At 39.7% G+C, this 17,836-nt stretch overlaps 1 protein-coding gene across 1 annotated transcript; it reads left to right on the top strand.

The window, feature by feature from the left end:
* Nucleotides 1-1,549: 1,549 nt before the first annotated feature.
* chst1 (carbohydrate (keratan sulfate Gal-6) sulfotransferase 1) lies at nucleotides 1,550-2,836 on the top strand (the record flags this gene model as incomplete). The annotated part of the gene is made up of 1 exon (XM_083900913.1): nucleotides 1,550-2,836. The coding sequence occupies one exon, from the start codon at nucleotides 1,550-1,552 to the stop codon at nucleotides 2,834-2,836; it is 1,287 nt and encodes a 428-aa protein (XP_083757039.1).
* Nucleotides 2,837-17,836: the final 15,000 nt, after the last annotated feature.

Genomic DNA, 17,836 nt, shown 5'->3' on the forward strand with positions numbered 1-17,836 from the left:
TACTGTGATTATAATAATAATAATAATAATAATAATGATATATGGCCACAACAGTCAGTATTTCTTTTAGACTAGAAAAAAGCAAAACATTGTCAGCTCAAGTCAATCTGTGCGGTGCGATCTGTGCTTCTGTGCTCTTATTGTGTAATTTCTATGTTTTTAGATTCTCTGTATTTCCAATGCACCAAGTTCTTCCTTTCCCCCCCGTTTTTTATACTAAAGTGCAGCCTTCCACCTTATCAGTAAAACAGCTGCCTTTATCAAGGCCATAATATTTTAGTATGATCCTGTGTATGTTTAAAAAACAACAACAACAAAAACCTGACTGGGCTGTATTGATTATATGATTACATAATGATTGACTGGCAGCATCATTTATCCTTGACATGACATTGGCACTGAAGTTTTTAACTACTGTGAATATATCCCTAGTTTTTTTTGTTTTTCATGATTAACAAGTGAAATACATCACAATTCACCAATGACTGTAGGCCTAACCAGGTCGCTGGGTTAGATGCACTTGCTGCATGCTGGAGACGACAGAGTGTAGAGTGTAGCGCTTACTTGGAAAATACTCAAATTAAATTATTAGGACACTTACGGTGAATTCTTAACTCATACATAAAGACACACAGATGGAATGGTCAGCATTTCAGTGCAACATACACATTTTAAATCATAAAAACACCCTGATATATACATCTGTCACTGTCATCTAATGTTCATATTTATTTGAAGACAAAACCACTTGTATTATTCAAAAACTAAGAGTTTTTGATGAATTATTTTATACAGTAACTTTGTCTTTTAGCTTCACTAATCTTCGAGACTGACTTTGTTCTTTGTTTTCGACATATTATATACTCGATTGTTAAATATTTAGCTGTAAAGAGACTGAAAATGTTGTAATTTCACCCCAGAAATAAAGTAATGCTTGCAATTACGCTTTGTATTCAACCCACAGATGACTCATGCTGAGATCATTTGGATGAGCGTCTGAATGATTTGGGGAAATATCTAACTGTGATTATTTTTTGGCAGTTATTACAATTACGATGTGATTTGTGATATGTTTTGTTGGGTTATGGTTCAGTGCAATATTCACTTTGTAATAGATTTTTAAATGTGATACAGCATTACCACACATTGTCATCAAAACATGACAGTATGTTATATTACAGTATAAGTACATATATACTTAGTATATATGTACTAAGTATATAAGTACTACTGTACTTATAAGTATATAAGTACAGTATATTCTATTGTAAGGATGGGAACTCAAATAAATGAAATAGTGTGTTATTTAAAAAATAAATAAATAAATAAATAAATAAATAACAATAATAATAATAATAAAAATTGTTACACAAATTGATACAAATAATGATAGTAGTTCTAGTAGTTGTATTTACAAAAGTGTTAGATCACACACACTAATGAAATCATTTCTGAAATATGGCTATATATAAAAACAAATATTAATAAATCATGTCTTCACAGGGAGGACCTGGCATGGACCGCTGTGTCTAAATGAAGTGGTTCAGCCATGCAATGTTCCTGGAAGGCAGTGATTCTGCTGGCCTTGGCCTCCATTGCCATCCAGTACACAGCCATCCGGACTCTCACCTCCAAGCCTTTCCAGCTGTGCCCGTTGCCCAGCCCCCAGAACTGTGGTCTGGGTGGACAAGACACAGAACCTCCCTTTGAGCGGGGAGCACCAGGCAGTGGAGGCTGTGATGACTACCCGTACTTTACCATCAATGCCACGCGTAAAACTCATGTCCTGGTCCTGGCCACCACTCGCAGTGGCTCGTCCTTTGTGGGCCAGCTGCTCAACCAACACCAGGAGATTTTCTACCTGTTTGAGCCTCTTTATCATGTCCAGACTACACTGATTCCACGTCTGTCCCACAGCCGCAACCCTGCAGACCGACGCGTTACGCTGGGCGCCAGTCGAGACCTCCTGCGTAGTCTGTATGGTTGTGACCTCTATTTTCTGGAGAGCTACATCAAACCAACGCCCACAAACCACACCACGGATAAACTGTTCCGACGCGGTGCCAGTCGAGCATTGTGCCAGCAACCTGTGTGCGATGCCTTTGGCCCTGCTGATGTCAATGTGGAGGAAGGTGACTGCGTTAAGAAATGCGCAGCTCTAAACATGACCTTAGCGACAGATGCGTGCCGTGAGAAGCGGCACGTGGCCATCAAAATTGTTAGAGTGCCGGAGATTGGAGATCTACGCGCTTTAGTGGAAGACCCACGGCTTAATATTAAAGTCATTCAGTTGGTCAGAGACCCACGTGGTATCTTATCATCACGGATTGAGACGTTCAGGGATACGTATCGCCTATGGCGTATTTGGAGGGCCACGGGGAGAAGGCCCTATAATCTAGACATGAGTCAGCTCACTGTTGTCTGCGAAGACTTTCTCAATTCTGTTTCAACCGGTCTCAGCCACCCCTACTGGCTGAAAGGGAAGTACATGTTGGTTCGCTACGAGGATTTGGCTCGAAATCCACTTCTCAAGACGAAGGACATCTACGATTATCTGGGGCTGCCCATGGATAAAAATGTTGAAGACTGGATTCACGCGAACACTCGGGGCAGCAGCGAGCCCTCAGCGAAACACAAGTTTGGGACCGTAAGAGATTCAGCAGCCAATGCGGAGAGTTGGCGTTTAAAACTGTCGTATGACATGGTAGAGTACACACAGACCGTATGTCACAAAGTACTTCAGCAGCTGGGATATAAAGCTGTGAAATCAGTGGAGGAACTGAAAAATATGTCCCTCTCACTGGTACAGGACAAAAGTTTTGTACCTTTTTTGTAACAAGGATAGTTCTCTAATGACTATTTTTGATACATTGATAATTGTTGCCTTATGGGTTCTTTAGTTTCTTGGTTTTGTTCCTGTAATTTTCTTTCTTCAAATTTGCACTAAACTTTAAAGACTCTGAATGCACCAAGGGAACAATGAATTATTCCCCAATGTCACAGATCAGCACACTTAAAACACAAAGTAATCACATGAGCTAGAACTATGTCTTTATTATTTCATGTACATTTTTTTCCATCCATAGAATCAAGGTAAGGCTCTGTCATTCATGTATGGTTGCTGTTGTTTTAACAAAACTAAAATGTTCCTCTTCAAAACATGAAATGGGAGTCAGTAGACGATTTATTTACTTTTTTTTTAATATATATCTGTGATGGCAAAATTGGACTGTACAATCCCTACCGTGCAATAAATAGTGAATGTTGCAGTCAACCTTTACCACTATGGAATTTCTATCGACACGGGAGCAGAATTTACTTCTGACAGATGTCACACTTTGCAAAGGATAATTGCTGACAATTAATAAGCTCTCAAGTTAAAGGGACAGAATCCCACTGGAGGTCATGAGTGTATCACCACAGGAAATACTACCATCTGTGATAGACAAACACACTCTAATGAGAGCTAATGCTATGATTACAACTGCAGGTGCACAGGGAATAAAGCCTTTTTATCTTATTTATTTCCCAAGATGATGCCAGAACTTGGTTCTTGGTTCTAATCTAAGTTTCTTTTTGTTTTGATTCAGTTTTCTGTATAAGTTCCAGTCAGTTGAATCCATACATTTTTAAATCCAACAGTGTCAAACTTAAACTGCCATTTCTGTCTATAGTTAAAAATGCTTATGTAACAGTGGAGCAGCACTCAGTTTGTATGTCCTCAGATATGCCAGAAAAACTGGCATATTTGCGTGCATGTTTCGGCAAAGCAATGTTCAAGGCTAGAAAGTCCAAATCAACAAACGCATTTAAATAATTGTCAGAATTATTTGCTGTTTAATAAATTTGATAAATGTACAGAGCACTGGAGGTGACATAGACAGATTTGTATCTATTTTTTTAAGCGCACGCACGCTTTATTATCTTTGAAAAAATATTCATCCAGGGCTCCGTATACATGTGATTTATTAAACAGCAAATAATTCTCTCCATTCATGGACAGTTTGATTTGATGGACATAAACCAGCATATACACTGTTTTGGTAAACATTCCCACAGTTGGTTTATACGTCACAGCATATCAACCACGTGATGCAGCAGCTAGTGTGTCAGAATTGTCTTTTGGGTCGTGTGCACAACACCGTGATCATCACATTGCTCTGCACTGCATCTCTAAGTCTCTCTTGCAACAGCATCAACTTAAATTCAAAGTCGGTTTGCGCTGTGTTGCACAGATATCGTCACGAATGTGTGCACAAAAAGCACCCACTGCCATAAACTGCAGAGTAAACTGCTTTACTGTGGGATATTGGTGAATGCTGAATTTACTGCATTTAAGGCTAAGCAGATAAAGGTATTTAAGTGCCGATTAATTAGTTGTATTACTTTGTTATGAACAATGTTTATAACCCAAAAATACAAATAAATGGATCTTGGACTTACGATATTATGATAAAATACTATTATACCTCAAAATTATTAACATTTTTAATGTCTGAAGTCAAACAAAATAGGGTGAAGACGCTCATCGATTTCCATGCAGTGACCACTTGTTTACCCATAACATATAAACCCTGTGAATGGAGCATCACTTGCCCTCAGCTCATCAGTATTGGTGACTGGATGTCCATTGAGATGCTGAGCACAAACCTTTGATCCTCCTCTGTGCTGAGGCTGGAGGCAAACTCTCTCTCTCACCACAGCCACCACTCCACTCCAATCCCTCTCTTCTGCTGCTTTCTCCATCATCCACCTTTCTTTTTTTTTTTTTTTACAAAGATCTCAGGGGATTGTTCCTTTGTTTCAGTGCTCACGCTCTGTTTTTTACTTTACCTCGGAATTTTCTGGATGTGCTTGGCATACTTTTAAATGTAAAACTTTTACAAAATTCTTTAAGGTTGGGCTCGTGTACATGCGTATGATGTACTTCATATGCCATGCAGTGTATTGACAAGCCTCCGGCTATTTGGCTTGTGTATTCTGATCAGTTCATCAGTTGCTGGTTGCAGCTCTGATTTTTGTAAAATTTTCAAACAAGCAAACCACAAACAATCATAGGACTAGTTAGTTGTTATTCGTGATTATCTGCCTTAAATGGATTCAAGAATGCATCTGCCACTGAAAAGTAAACCAGGGACTCATGTATATCTCATGTACTACTAATGAATTACATCACTGCAGAGAGAGCGGAACATGCACATTTTACTCAACTTTGAACCCTTCCTCCTCCACCTTCCTTGCGTGACCCAAACCACACTTTACAGCCTGCTCTTCATGTGTCTGTGTGTTGCTGTGTCTTTGGGCACTTGCTGGGCCCACTGAACATATGGTCCACAAGCCCCTGGAAGAAAGAACAGCAAATCCCTCTCTTGCCCTGTCTGCTACCCTCTGTCTATCTCTTTTTTTTTTTTTCTTATACCCTCATAATGTGACCTTAATACTCTGTCCTTGTGTGACTGCATGCAGAGCAGAACGATATTCCTACTTGCCTGCGCCCTCGGTTTACTGAGCTGAACTGACAGAACACGTCCCGGCTGCGAAAGCTACTTGTTAGTGACAACCAATGTGGGAAGAGAAGGAGTGTGCAGTAATGAAGTGATCGCCACAACAAAAGGAAGTCTGAGATTAAAATCTGCTTTCAGAAATTCACACGTCTCGCTTTTGCCTTTGTGTATATCAGTGAGAAGGTGAGTGTAAGTTTCGCTGCTTATTGTTGTTAGTGGGGAAAGCTCATTGAATTGAACCCTTCCTGTGAATTATTGCACTTTAACATTTCAGTGTCACTATTTCTGGAGTAAAGAGTGAACAGTAAATTAAATGTGAACATTTAGGTGTCACCACAAGTACATTTCTCTCAGTACATTGTGTTTTGTTGATTTTTTTTTTTTTTCTTTCCCTGAAATTTTACTCTGCATCTGAGGAGCCTGGATGATTTAATCAGCTGGTGCATAGATGATTGCTGACATGCTTTACAGCACGGAGCTGTGAATAAGTGTTGAGGCTTGCAATCAAAGGTATTCATGTGAAAATCACGAGATCCTTTTGTTAGACTCTTCTGCACAGGTTGTTCTAAATTTGATTGCTGCTGAAAATGTAGGGAGGGGGGGGGGGGGGGGGGGGGGTTGGTGAGGGAGGGTTTGAAGTATGATGAGCAGCTTAATTGAAGCTGTCAGCAGGTCAGTGCAGCAACCAGGTCATTACGTAGTCAGAGATCCAGAGCACCATGATAGGCTTAATGGACAAAGCAGCTTTGAAATGTATTTGTTTTTAAACTGAAATATTCTCTTTATTATGCAGTGTGGGACAGTTATCCTTCTGGGTAATCGACTTTTATGGGACTGAATTCACATCCGCATTTAGCTCATTTTAACTTGAGCTGAGTTGACATTTGTCATTGCATTGTTGCCTAACTAGCCCAAAGTGAATATGATGGTAAATGATGGTAAAATAAACTACCTGTTCACATATTTTACATTTAACCTTTTTTGTATGAAGTTATTTTAAGGGGAGAACTGGAAATGGCAGGCTGCCCCTTAAATGCCGGGAGCCACAGCTGCAGCTGGCAGGCATAGCTTGCTCTTGCTTGCTCTCACAGCTTTATATGTGCACATTCACACTGAGGACCAATAAATTAATATTTTTCCTGGGGACATGTAGGCACACGTGAGTGTGAGGGTGTTATGTGAGTGTGTGTGGGCTATATACGTGCAAGGCACTCTGAGCTGAGCCACTGCTCATGTCACTGTGGTCAAATTCTAATTCAGGATTACATGAATCATTGTTTTGAAACTGAAATGTGAGACTTTTAATATATGTGGTGTTATATTGTCAACACAACATGACAAAGGGGCACATTGTGTGTATGTTAAGTTTTGTTTTAAGGTGGACCTAAAGAGATACTACTAAACAGAGCGTTCTGAACAGGGCTGTTTTGGCAGGGTAATTGAACTGCTGTGGTGTTTCATCCTTAAGGTATTTTGACCAAAGCATGTCACAGACATGTTCATTAGGACACCAGTGAACTAGGTTCACTTGGAGAAATAGGGTATAATATGTCTCTTTAACATACAGAGAAAAGCCAAACAAAGTCATCACAAATGGTAGAACAAACCACTCAGCCTACACTGTATATACATTTCATTCTCAAAAATCAGTATAATAAGGAGAGGGAACATAAGACCAAACTACTTTGTAAGATAATTCATTATGTATCTCCACTTCCCCTTCATGTCATGAGCTGGTTAACATCAGGGTTTTTTCTCTGTGTGTGTGGGGGATTTTAACAGGCTGCCTTCTCCAATATTTCAGACTCACTCACATTATTTGGACTGTAGATCTAGGGCTGTTAATGGCCTTTTCTATAGAGTGTATCCCATGGCAGCTGACCCACAACTGGAATTGGCTGTACCTGCAGTTCTTAAGTTGAGCAGTAAAGAGCTAACACAGAAGCACATGAATGAATATTCATGATAATGTGCCTGCAAACGTGTCCATCAGGTCAAGAGAAAGCTGTCAGATAAAATGACAATATGTAAACCAATGGTTTACATACCAACAGTGATGGGGAGTTTATACAAAAGAAATCCATCTGAATCTCTTGCTGTTGTGTTTCTTGTCCCAATTCATGTGTTTGCAATGTCAGCAATTAACATGATATTGCAATTAATATGAGTGCATTTAGTTTATTGCTACTAATTGACATTATGTCCACACTATTTCTTAATGCTTCCTGATAGATCCAGAACATAAAAAGTATAGCTGCTGTACTAATGTATCATTCATTATAAAGAAAATGCCATATGCATGTGAGGAATTATAGGTCTATAGTGGCAATATTCCAGCTCAAAATCATCCTTCATTCCTTGACAACTAGTGGCTTGTACTGTTGATAGCAGCTGGACAAGATTCCTGTATTTTTTTGCACAATCTAGAGGTGAGGTATATTTTCTGCTAAAGCTGTCACATTATCTTATTTTTATTTTTAAATTCCCACTCACCCTCAAAGTAAACACTCTCTGTGACACAGTGCTTTCGGTGATTTTGGTGATGACACACAATATTTCCTTTCTGTCTCTGAGGTTTCTTCATACGGAAACTGGTCCCCTTGCACAGCATGTGCAGATGTGTTAGCAAATATAGCACTGTAAATAAACCACAGAGAGAAGCTGATTTTAAACCTTAATGGAAAGTAACTAGGGCATTTGAAATGAATCTAGGTAAGTCACTATTAAAAGGTTGATTTTCTTCTAATGTCTTAATTAATGAGTAATCAGACAGTTAGCATTTAAGACACCAGTGTTTAAATGTTTATTTCTTTTTAAACACAGAAGAACACATAAAACTATGTGATTTCAAAGAGACTCACGCCTATAAACTCAGGCCTTACACGTGCCAGCTAGGTAATCTTGAGAGAGAGAGAGAGAGAGAGAGAGAGAGAGAGAGAGAGAGAGAGAGAGAGAGAGAGAGAGAGAACAAGCGATAGAGAGAGCAAAATCCGTGAGTCACGCAGGGTATGTGTTCAAATCGCCAGGCAGCTGCCAGCATATTACGGGCACTATCTGTGCCTCAAGTTGTTAGTTTGCCACTTATTTTCCACTTGTTGGGGACTGTCAAGGAATTCTTCGGCGCAGGTCTGAGCAATTAGTCGCCCATCTGTTTATTTGACAGTCAAGGCAAAGGAACGCAGCTTCCTGTCATTGTCAATAAATTGTGCCATGACACCGTGCATACAACTTTTGTTTTTATAGATGGTTCCGTCGCTCAGCTTCCACCCAACAATCCCTCACCTCTCTCAATCTTAAGCTATGACCATATCTCAGTCTCTCCTCTCTGACTGACTGCAGGCAAATGACTGTTTTGTGTGGATCATTTCAGGCTTTACATGTAATACATGTATTGCATTACATGTACCATACATTTCTAAAAAACATCTATATATCTATATGCAATGGCACAGAAATGAGCATCATGTGTGATTAACATATGCCTGGCTCTTAAAGCCCAACTATTTAAATTTATTTATCCCTAAGCTGAAAAAAGGAAACTTGGATATTTATATTTTGGTGCTGTCCTCTCTCCCAGGAGCCAAATCTGTAATGAGGCAGTTAGAACTTCTTCAGACTGCACACAAGGAAAAAAAGAAGCATATCAACATTTCCAGACTATATTTTTGAAATTCTGGTCAGCCAAAAAATAATTTACTCAAACCTGATTCAAACCACATTTGGAGGTGATTTGAAATGTTATTCAAATCAGATTTCTTCAGATTTGTCACTGTTCCAGTTTTTCCTGACATGACTAGCAATGATGATGTCAAAACTGATGACAAAAGTGTTGTTGTCCTTGCTGCTTAGCAAAGGTGACCCTGACTAGCACAGACATATTTGTGCAATATTATGTTGCAGAGTTTTTCTTGTTTAATGGAGAACTTCTGTCCCGAGACTTGACAAGCTGACTTAATAGCAAGATGATGTATCTCCATTTCCCCTTCATCTGTGTTTTAAAGCAGCACCACAAATGTGTCTCAATCATTAATTGCAGACAGGTTGGTCATATCTGGACACACAATTCCGACTGGATCACTTGCAATCAATAGGGCTGACAGTTTGCCTGAAAAGGAGCAGGAGTTGGTGACCAAACAGGAATTCATATACTGATCCAAGATGGATGAACTTAAACCTGGAACATGGGCGGACTTTATTATTACAAGATCCATATGAACAAAAATAAAGTGAAGGAACACAATGTTGATAAAGAGATGAGCTGCAGGTGAGAGCTAAATAGAAAAGTCTGGATCTAGGTGAGACGATACACAAAAATGAACAAAAGGAAACAGTAGGAGGACATAGCACATGGAGGAGAATCCTGCCTAAACGAGACAAAATGAAGGTGAAGGTGTAAGTGTTTACTCAATAAATACCAAAGGCTGCACAACCATCATTCAACCAAACGAGAGAGTTAAATAGACAGACATTACTGTTTATTTAGTGGTATGCTTGTACCCACCTGATAAATGTAGCTTCAATATTTACCCTCCTTTTAGTCCTCTTTCTCCATCAACCTCTGATCAAAAGTAGGGGAATATCAGGCAAAGTACGCCACTGTGTATAGCAGCAAGACACTAATTTCTCCAATCGGTTGATTAGTGCTTGACATTTAGCAGCTTTTTTTAAGCGCTGTCTAACACAAGATAGATGCCTGCTGTGTCTGAAAATGACACTCATGAGGAGTAAGGCTGCACCCAATAGGAACGTTGGAAAAACTTTGCAGCGTTGAGAAGAAATGCAGATTGATTATTCTTTCACATACATGACAAAATATGGTCCATTTTCAATATTAAAATGTTCATGGTATCAGCTTATCATTGAACACATGCACAATAAATAAGACCTGTTTGCATTTTGACAAGGATTCATCTGCTTTATGTGAAATAAAGTGTCCTCCACTTACCCTTTTTCACCTTTGCCATCTGTACTTTGAGGGCTCCCAGCTGGCAAAACAGACACATTATAATGTTGCATTATTTAGTACTCAAAACACACTCTCTTCCCCCCTCTCTGTCCTGAATGTCTTGTTAGAGTGAAGCAGTGACTCAACCCTAGAAAAACAGAGGTGTTGAGTCAATGAAATGCAAGAATTGTGAATGTCTGCTGGAAGTGTGTGCATGAGCTACATGCACAACTGTAAAATACACACACAAATGCAGCATATGGGTTAGGGACACTTGGAATTTCAGCATCAGTTGATAATTTGTTATTAAATATTATGTGAAAGATGTTTTCAACAAATAGGTGTGAAGTGTGGTTGTTTCAGAACCACGGACAGCGCTGTTGACACAGTTGTTGAAAGACATTAGGCACATGATGCCCCTTTTGCTCACTAGACAAATGTTTCCACTGTGGTGCTAATTTTACATAGCATGTCCACAGTAGTAGTAATAGTGCTCCAGTTTGAATTGTATTTTAAGGAAGACAACAAGCTCATTTGAGTTTGGGTGCACAGGAGAGTAAATGGCAGCCAGCAGATCATGAATCCCCTCTGGCTTAAATTCAGTTGTTCTAGCTCTGTTGATGTTAGCAGAATTATTATCTCATCCATCTGTGTTAGATGTAACATTGTCACTACATCCACACCCATGTCCAAGCTTGTCATTTTGCCCCAGGATTTCTTCCTGTTAGGAAGTACTTCTTCCTTCACTAGTGGGCACATGTTACTACTGACACTTGCCATCAGTAACAATCAGAGTATTTTAAGATAAATAGTTGAACATTTAATTTTGAAATCTCTCTTTTTCTCTGACCCTCCCTATCTGCGTTTCTGTTTTTGGATTCTTCGTCAGCTTGTATTTCTTAGACATTATTTTAGATTCTTTTTCATTTTTGATGATTTCCCTGATGATTTTTGACATTTTATGGATGACCTCATCATCTGGAAGGATTGGTTAAGTATAAAATGCATCATACATGTTCCAACATCAAGTTGGCAAGGCAGAGCTACTTTTTGTAGACACAGTGATGACACAGGCCACTCAGCACACTTTGTGAGTGCAAGTCAATTTTATTCTAATTTAAATATTTAATGTGTGTCATAATTAGTCAAAGGCCCTGTTATTGTTCTCTGATTACAGAGAATATCTCTGCATTTGAAATGTTTTAAGTTGCACAGTCATTTGTTCCTTACAATTTGCCAATTACTCAACACACACAAAAAAAATCACTTTTTGTCATGACATGCGCAATAAAATGGCAAGAATAAGTCTGCTCTGAAATTACTGATCACACACTCAAATGTCACCAGGCATTGGAGGAATTAAGGACTTTCTCATTCTGAGATCAATTTGTCTTGGGTGCTTTATTGGCAAAGACATAATCTTCCAGGATTTATCAGTGCCAGACTGTTACATATGACGTGTAAAACCTCCCTTTTGGCCAGTTCCAGGTAATCCAGACTTCAACAGCTGTAGAGGGTGGTTGATTCAAAAACCTGAGACAAGATGGATGGTCCTCTGTTGATGTCAGTAGCAGTGAAGAGTCAAAAAAAAAAAAACGATGTGTCCAACAACCTGATATCGAGGGAGGAAATGGGGAAAACCAAGATCATTATCAGCCTTGTAGTTAAACACTGTGGGATTTCAACATCAGTGGATCTACCCGTAATTAGTGAAAATGATCCTGATCTGTAAACCAATGGCTCATAACTAATTATATTCAGATTCAAGATCCAGGAACACTTGGATGTATTTCTGCTTTTCTCTGTCCATTGTCAACTATAGTTGACTTCCTTACATGTTGTTCATTCATGTGATGCAGTTTTTATTAAAAGCATTGAATCAACCTATAACAATAAGCCCCATCTTGACAAACTGAAACACAAGAGTGATACAGTTATAATGTGCTGATATAATGCATTATTTAAAAACTATAATAATATCAATTTATAATAATAAAAAAAAAAAAAAAATAGGTTTAGGTTAGACAACACACATACTTACATAACTATGCACCAATTGCTGCTAGATTTCCCAGCAAGCACATTTGTGAATCCACTGGGGATAATAATGAAGTTTGATTCTACTTTCTCACTTTTGGGGGAAAACATAGACCTTGGCACAAGAGTGGATGTTGATTTCCATATTTTGGATGATGATTTTACCTCGCAACCCCTGAGCACTAAATGGCTCTTTGACTGTGAGGCTAAGTGTTTGATCAAAGTGCAGACACCATGTATTGCAGACCCATTCCATTAACAGCTGCTTTTTCTTTACAGCGACATTTCATCCGAGCTTCTGTCTCGCACATGATGATTGAAACACAGCCAATAATCAAACAAGGAAAGTACTTTTCCGGGGTGAACATATTTTTAATCGAGGGGTTGTTATATGGAGAAAGGTTTCTGGCATATAGCTGGACATAGCTTGTAAATTGTTTGTCATTCTGTTGTCAAACATTTGACTCTTCCAGTCTATTTTTAAGCATTGGTTTGACTGTCATTAAGCAGGAAAAATAACCACAGCACAGCACAGGAGTGTTGTGATCCATTTCTCCTTGTTACAATTCCATCCTGTCAGCATAAAGTTTGATATTCCTCAAAATATCGACTTGTTTTCTCTCTCCGTTTTCTTTTTTTCGGGGGATCAGTTGCAGTTGAACAAAACTGACATCTGCATTAGTTATGACTGACAAGCAATGGCCTAATATATGCCGTTATTATGCAGATATAGAATATTTGTCATTTTTTTATGAACATGGGGCAAATCTGTGGATGAGTTTTTTCTCCCAAACTGTCATGGCTGTAAAAGTGTCATTGGGTTTATTTAAGCAATATATTGCATAACCAAAACAAAGACCCACAGATTTGGATGATACTGAATTAAACATTCATCACAACAGTGTATTTGTGTTTTTGTGGTCCGATGATCTGATCCAACAGGGCCTGAAAGGTTTCCCTCTGGCTTCTTTTATTGAAGTTTCCTATCAGATGTGTGTCCAAATGCAGCACATAATCAAACTGTCTTCTCTCAATGCACACAGTCCCTGTTACAGCTATAGTTAGTTTGGTCAAAGTTAGAGTTGAGGCCGCTGTAACAGATGCACTTGTACGATCAATAAACACAGTAGAGTGGACATTGATTCTACCATTGCCGTGATCATTATTTAAGTCCAGGGTATTTGCAGTTAGAAAGACTGAGTTTTGCAATTTCTGTGTTCACCCAGTTAAGAAATCTCTTTATATAATCACGCATCAAGGAACACAATTACAGAAATGTCCAAGAGGGACTTATTCACATTCAGTGTCAATAATAATTTGGATTTATCATTCCAGTCTGGGATTGCAAATGGTTAGGATTATGCAGCAAAAACACATAATAATCTTTATAAATATATATATATATTTTTGTACCTTTCGTCTTCCCTCTCTGTTTTCATTCCTCTGAAGCGGACAACAGGGAAATTGGATAACAGAGAGGCAGCCTGGTAACTCTGCTACACTGCTATTTATATATATAAAAAGAAAATGACACAGCCTGGTCCTGGAGTTTTTCAGGTGGGTGTCTCTAGTAGACTGCCGTGCCATGGATTCACAATGACAGAACTGAGAGATGCATCACATGACCTTCATGAGTCACTTACCCCAGCGAACATTTGTTCCTCAGCTTGGAAATTACCACTTGCAGCAGTCACCAGGGCATGGATGACATACAGTACATGTGCTTTCCATCATGTAGGGCACTAACAAGGTTTCTTTGTGTGAATCCATGCATGGTTGTTGTTGGATATTGTGTGTGGACACATTTGGGGAGCTTTCTAGTTGCACTGCCAAGGTCTACATGCAAACCTTTCTGTGCCGCAGCATTAGACTTTGAAGGAATTTCTGTTTTTTTGTTTGCGCAATTCCTTGCAAAAATCATAATCTAATCCGATTTTCTCTTTCCAGTGGTGTCATTTTGATTCGCCACAAAAATGTGTGTGTGTTGTATTTGTGTGGCTTTTCCGCTGCTCTCCCGAGGCACAAACTGCCACATTGACTTAACGGATCATTCCACACCTTGCAGGTGCGCCAGATGGGTATCACTTCAGCTCGAAAATTTGAGACTGTCTCTATGAGAGCAGGTGTGTGTGACAAACTTAGAAAAACACAAACAAAGCAATGATAAATAAATGAATAAGGAAACACATGGACCTGTTTAGAAGGAAAAATCGGCTAATAGAACCACCCCAGTAAGACATCTTGATGTCTGCCTTCAAGAGACAGAGCCAGACCAAATTTAAGTGCTCCACATATTGCCAGTGTTGAATTTAAATTTGAATATAAACTAGATTAATTTACTTTGGTATGCCTGCATCCAAAGTGTTATTGCTAAAATGCTGCTTCTTAACAGCCAGTGCATGCACTCGTCACCTTCAAATATATAAATGATAATTACACAAACACAATAATGTTCAACACCCATTGGTATAGACTACTGCACAATAAGCAATGTAGCTAATGCCAGACTCATGCTTTAAAGCTTGTCTGGAAAAATTAGCAATAACAACTCCTTTTTAAAAATACTTCAAGTCGATACTTTTCATCCCGTCTGGTCTCACGCACGCACACACACACACAGTATACAATATTCACAACTGTCAGGTAAAGCCATGGATTTGACTCTCCAATAGGAAACCACACAATCTTTAAAGGCCTCACAACTGTATTCCATTGCACTGCACAGCGAAGTGAATTGACAGCAAGAAATTGAAAGGTGTTTTCTTCTTTGAGCATGAGACCAACAAACAGTTATTATTTATTTCAATTTCAAATGTTTTTCTGGTCTAACCCGGTCTTCAGCCATAGACGACATAGCTTGATTCACTGTGGCGCAAATATGTTTTACAATTAGACTTCAAGAACAGTACAAATACAAACAACATTGCAACTGCTTTGAAAATATGAAAGGCCATGGGCTACATGAGCTTGACTCTGATTCTGACATCATCCATGTCTCTACCAGCTGGAGACCTCTGTTGTCCACCACCGCCCTCCACTTCCCTCGAATTGGGTAGTGTTTTAAAGGACGAGGTCTACCTGGGGACAGCTGTCCCTGCTGGGTACAAATAATGCCGCCTGTGACTTCTGCTTTGATTGTCCTTAGAGAAGTGGAGTATTCCAACAACAATATATGTTATACATTGGTTTGAATAGAATTTGGCTGTTACTATTTACAGCTTCTGATTTGTAAATATATTTTCTCATTCTTTTTATTTTTCAAATGAATTTACATTTTATTAGTTGATTGCAACTGACAATCTCATCGTGCATATTCTTTCTAAATCCTCACTGTATCCTCTGTTTTTCAGAATTCGTTGTTTGTCTTTTCTCCTCCATTTTTCAAAATGTGGATTGCAAAGTGCATGCTGCGTCGAACAGCAGTGCAATTCGAGAGGGAAATAAAAATAGCTTGGCATGTCAGCAGGGGTTTATGATGGCCTCTCTTCTTCAGAGAACTCACATTACGTCCTACACACATCTTATACAATAGAGTAATGGAGCGAAAACTGAAAAGCTATTCCCGGCAGACAACTTGAGACACGCCAATTACAGCTTTCAGCACATTAAAGATCTCTTAGTTTGTTTTTTTCTCATCTTGATATAAGTTGCTACTAGCAACAACACTGGTATATGGGCTTATAATGTGTCAAAATAAACCTTTGCTATGACAGGTACAGTATTAATGCAAACTATTGTTTGTTGTTTCATTAATTTAAGGTGAAGCAACTGCTTTGAGATGTCTCTTCAACGTTAGCCAGAGTCTATTCTAATGACTTATAAATGCTCTCCATATACCGATGCTTGCCTGTGTCTGTTGTATCATTTGCACAAATTCAGTCTGAGAATTAGATGAAAATTAAAATATGAAATGTTACATGTGTCACGATCCACATTCGCACCACAGACCTATTTGTTGTTGTTTTGTTCGTCGCCACTCTGTGTTCTCCTCTCTCTCTCTCCACCCTGCAGGGGGCGTGGCTGACCTAGTTCCCTGATGACACCAGAATGACTTCCACCTGCGCAGCTCCAGCCCAGCTGCTCCTGATCAGCGATCACGTGGGCTTATAAGGCGGAGCTTCGCGTCTTCTGGTGTCAGATCCATGTTTTCGCTCGCTTGGTAACTACTCGTTCTTTGCTGCTAGAAATCCTGACTTCGTTCGTCCTTACCTCACGTCTTTGTTCAGGTCACCACGTCTCCTGTCGAGAGAGGATCACGGAGTTTCCTGCGGATTCCTTTCCACCCCGGAATCGCTACCTCCTGTTCCTCTCCGTTCCCGTTGTCATCGCCTCGTCGCCCTTCTTCGATCTTCGTGTGCTTCCCAACTCCGCTCTTCGTCATCTCGAGTGAGTCCGTTCCCTGGAGGAACAATCACGAACTGTGTCGCCACGAAGAGTCGTTGAAGACGCTGACTTTGCGTTCGCTGGACATTCAACCCGTTTCTGTCTCTGTCCCCGTTGTCACGTTAGCTAACACAGCACGTGCTCGTCGTTTGTTTATATATCTATATATATCTATAATTATATCTATATTCTTATATCTATATTGTTATTGTTATATATATATATATATATATATTCTTATTGAGTATACCGCTGGTCGGCTATTGTTGTTTGTATATTTATTATTATTATAATAAATATTGTTATATTGATACCTGGTTGTCCTGCTCTGCATTCGGGTCCACGCCTAAGTCCTCGGCTTTTCCCTTTAAAGGGAAAAGCGTAACAGTTGGATCTGACCAACCATGGACCCGGCAGACAGAGACCAGGTTATACAGGCGCTCTTAGCACACAGCGAAGCTATCCGTCGGCACGAGGGGTTGCTCACCGACGTAGCCTCCGCTCTCCAGGAGCTAGCTACTAGCGTTAGGCCTCAGGCACCCACCCAGACACTCGCCGCTGCTCCCGTTCCAGCGCCTGTCGCCGCGCCCGTAGCTGCTACCCCGCACATTGGTCGCGAACCATTCGTTCCTACCCCCGAACGTTTCTCTGGGGAATTAAACAAGTGCGCTAGTTTCTTGTTTCAATGTTCGTTAGTGTTCGACTTGCAGCCTACTACTTACCCGACTAGCCATGCTAAGATTGCCTTCGTCGTCAACTTATTGACGGGTCGAGCTGCCCAGTGGGCTTCTGCGTTCCTCCAGTCGGGGCACCATAGGGGGGTTACCTTCGGGACATTTTCGACAGAGCTAACTCGGGTTTTTGACCACAACTTTCAGAATTGTGATATTGCTAATCAGCTACTGTCCCTTACCCAAGGGAGATCGTCAGCAGCAGATTTTGCTATTAGTTTCCGCATTCTGGCAGT

Source organism: Microchirus variegatus, assembly GCF_963457635.1.
Source record: "Microchirus variegatus genome assembly, chromosome: 14".
Lineage (NCBI taxonomy): Eukaryota > Metazoa > Chordata > Actinopteri > Pleuronectiformes > Soleidae > Microchirus > Microchirus variegatus.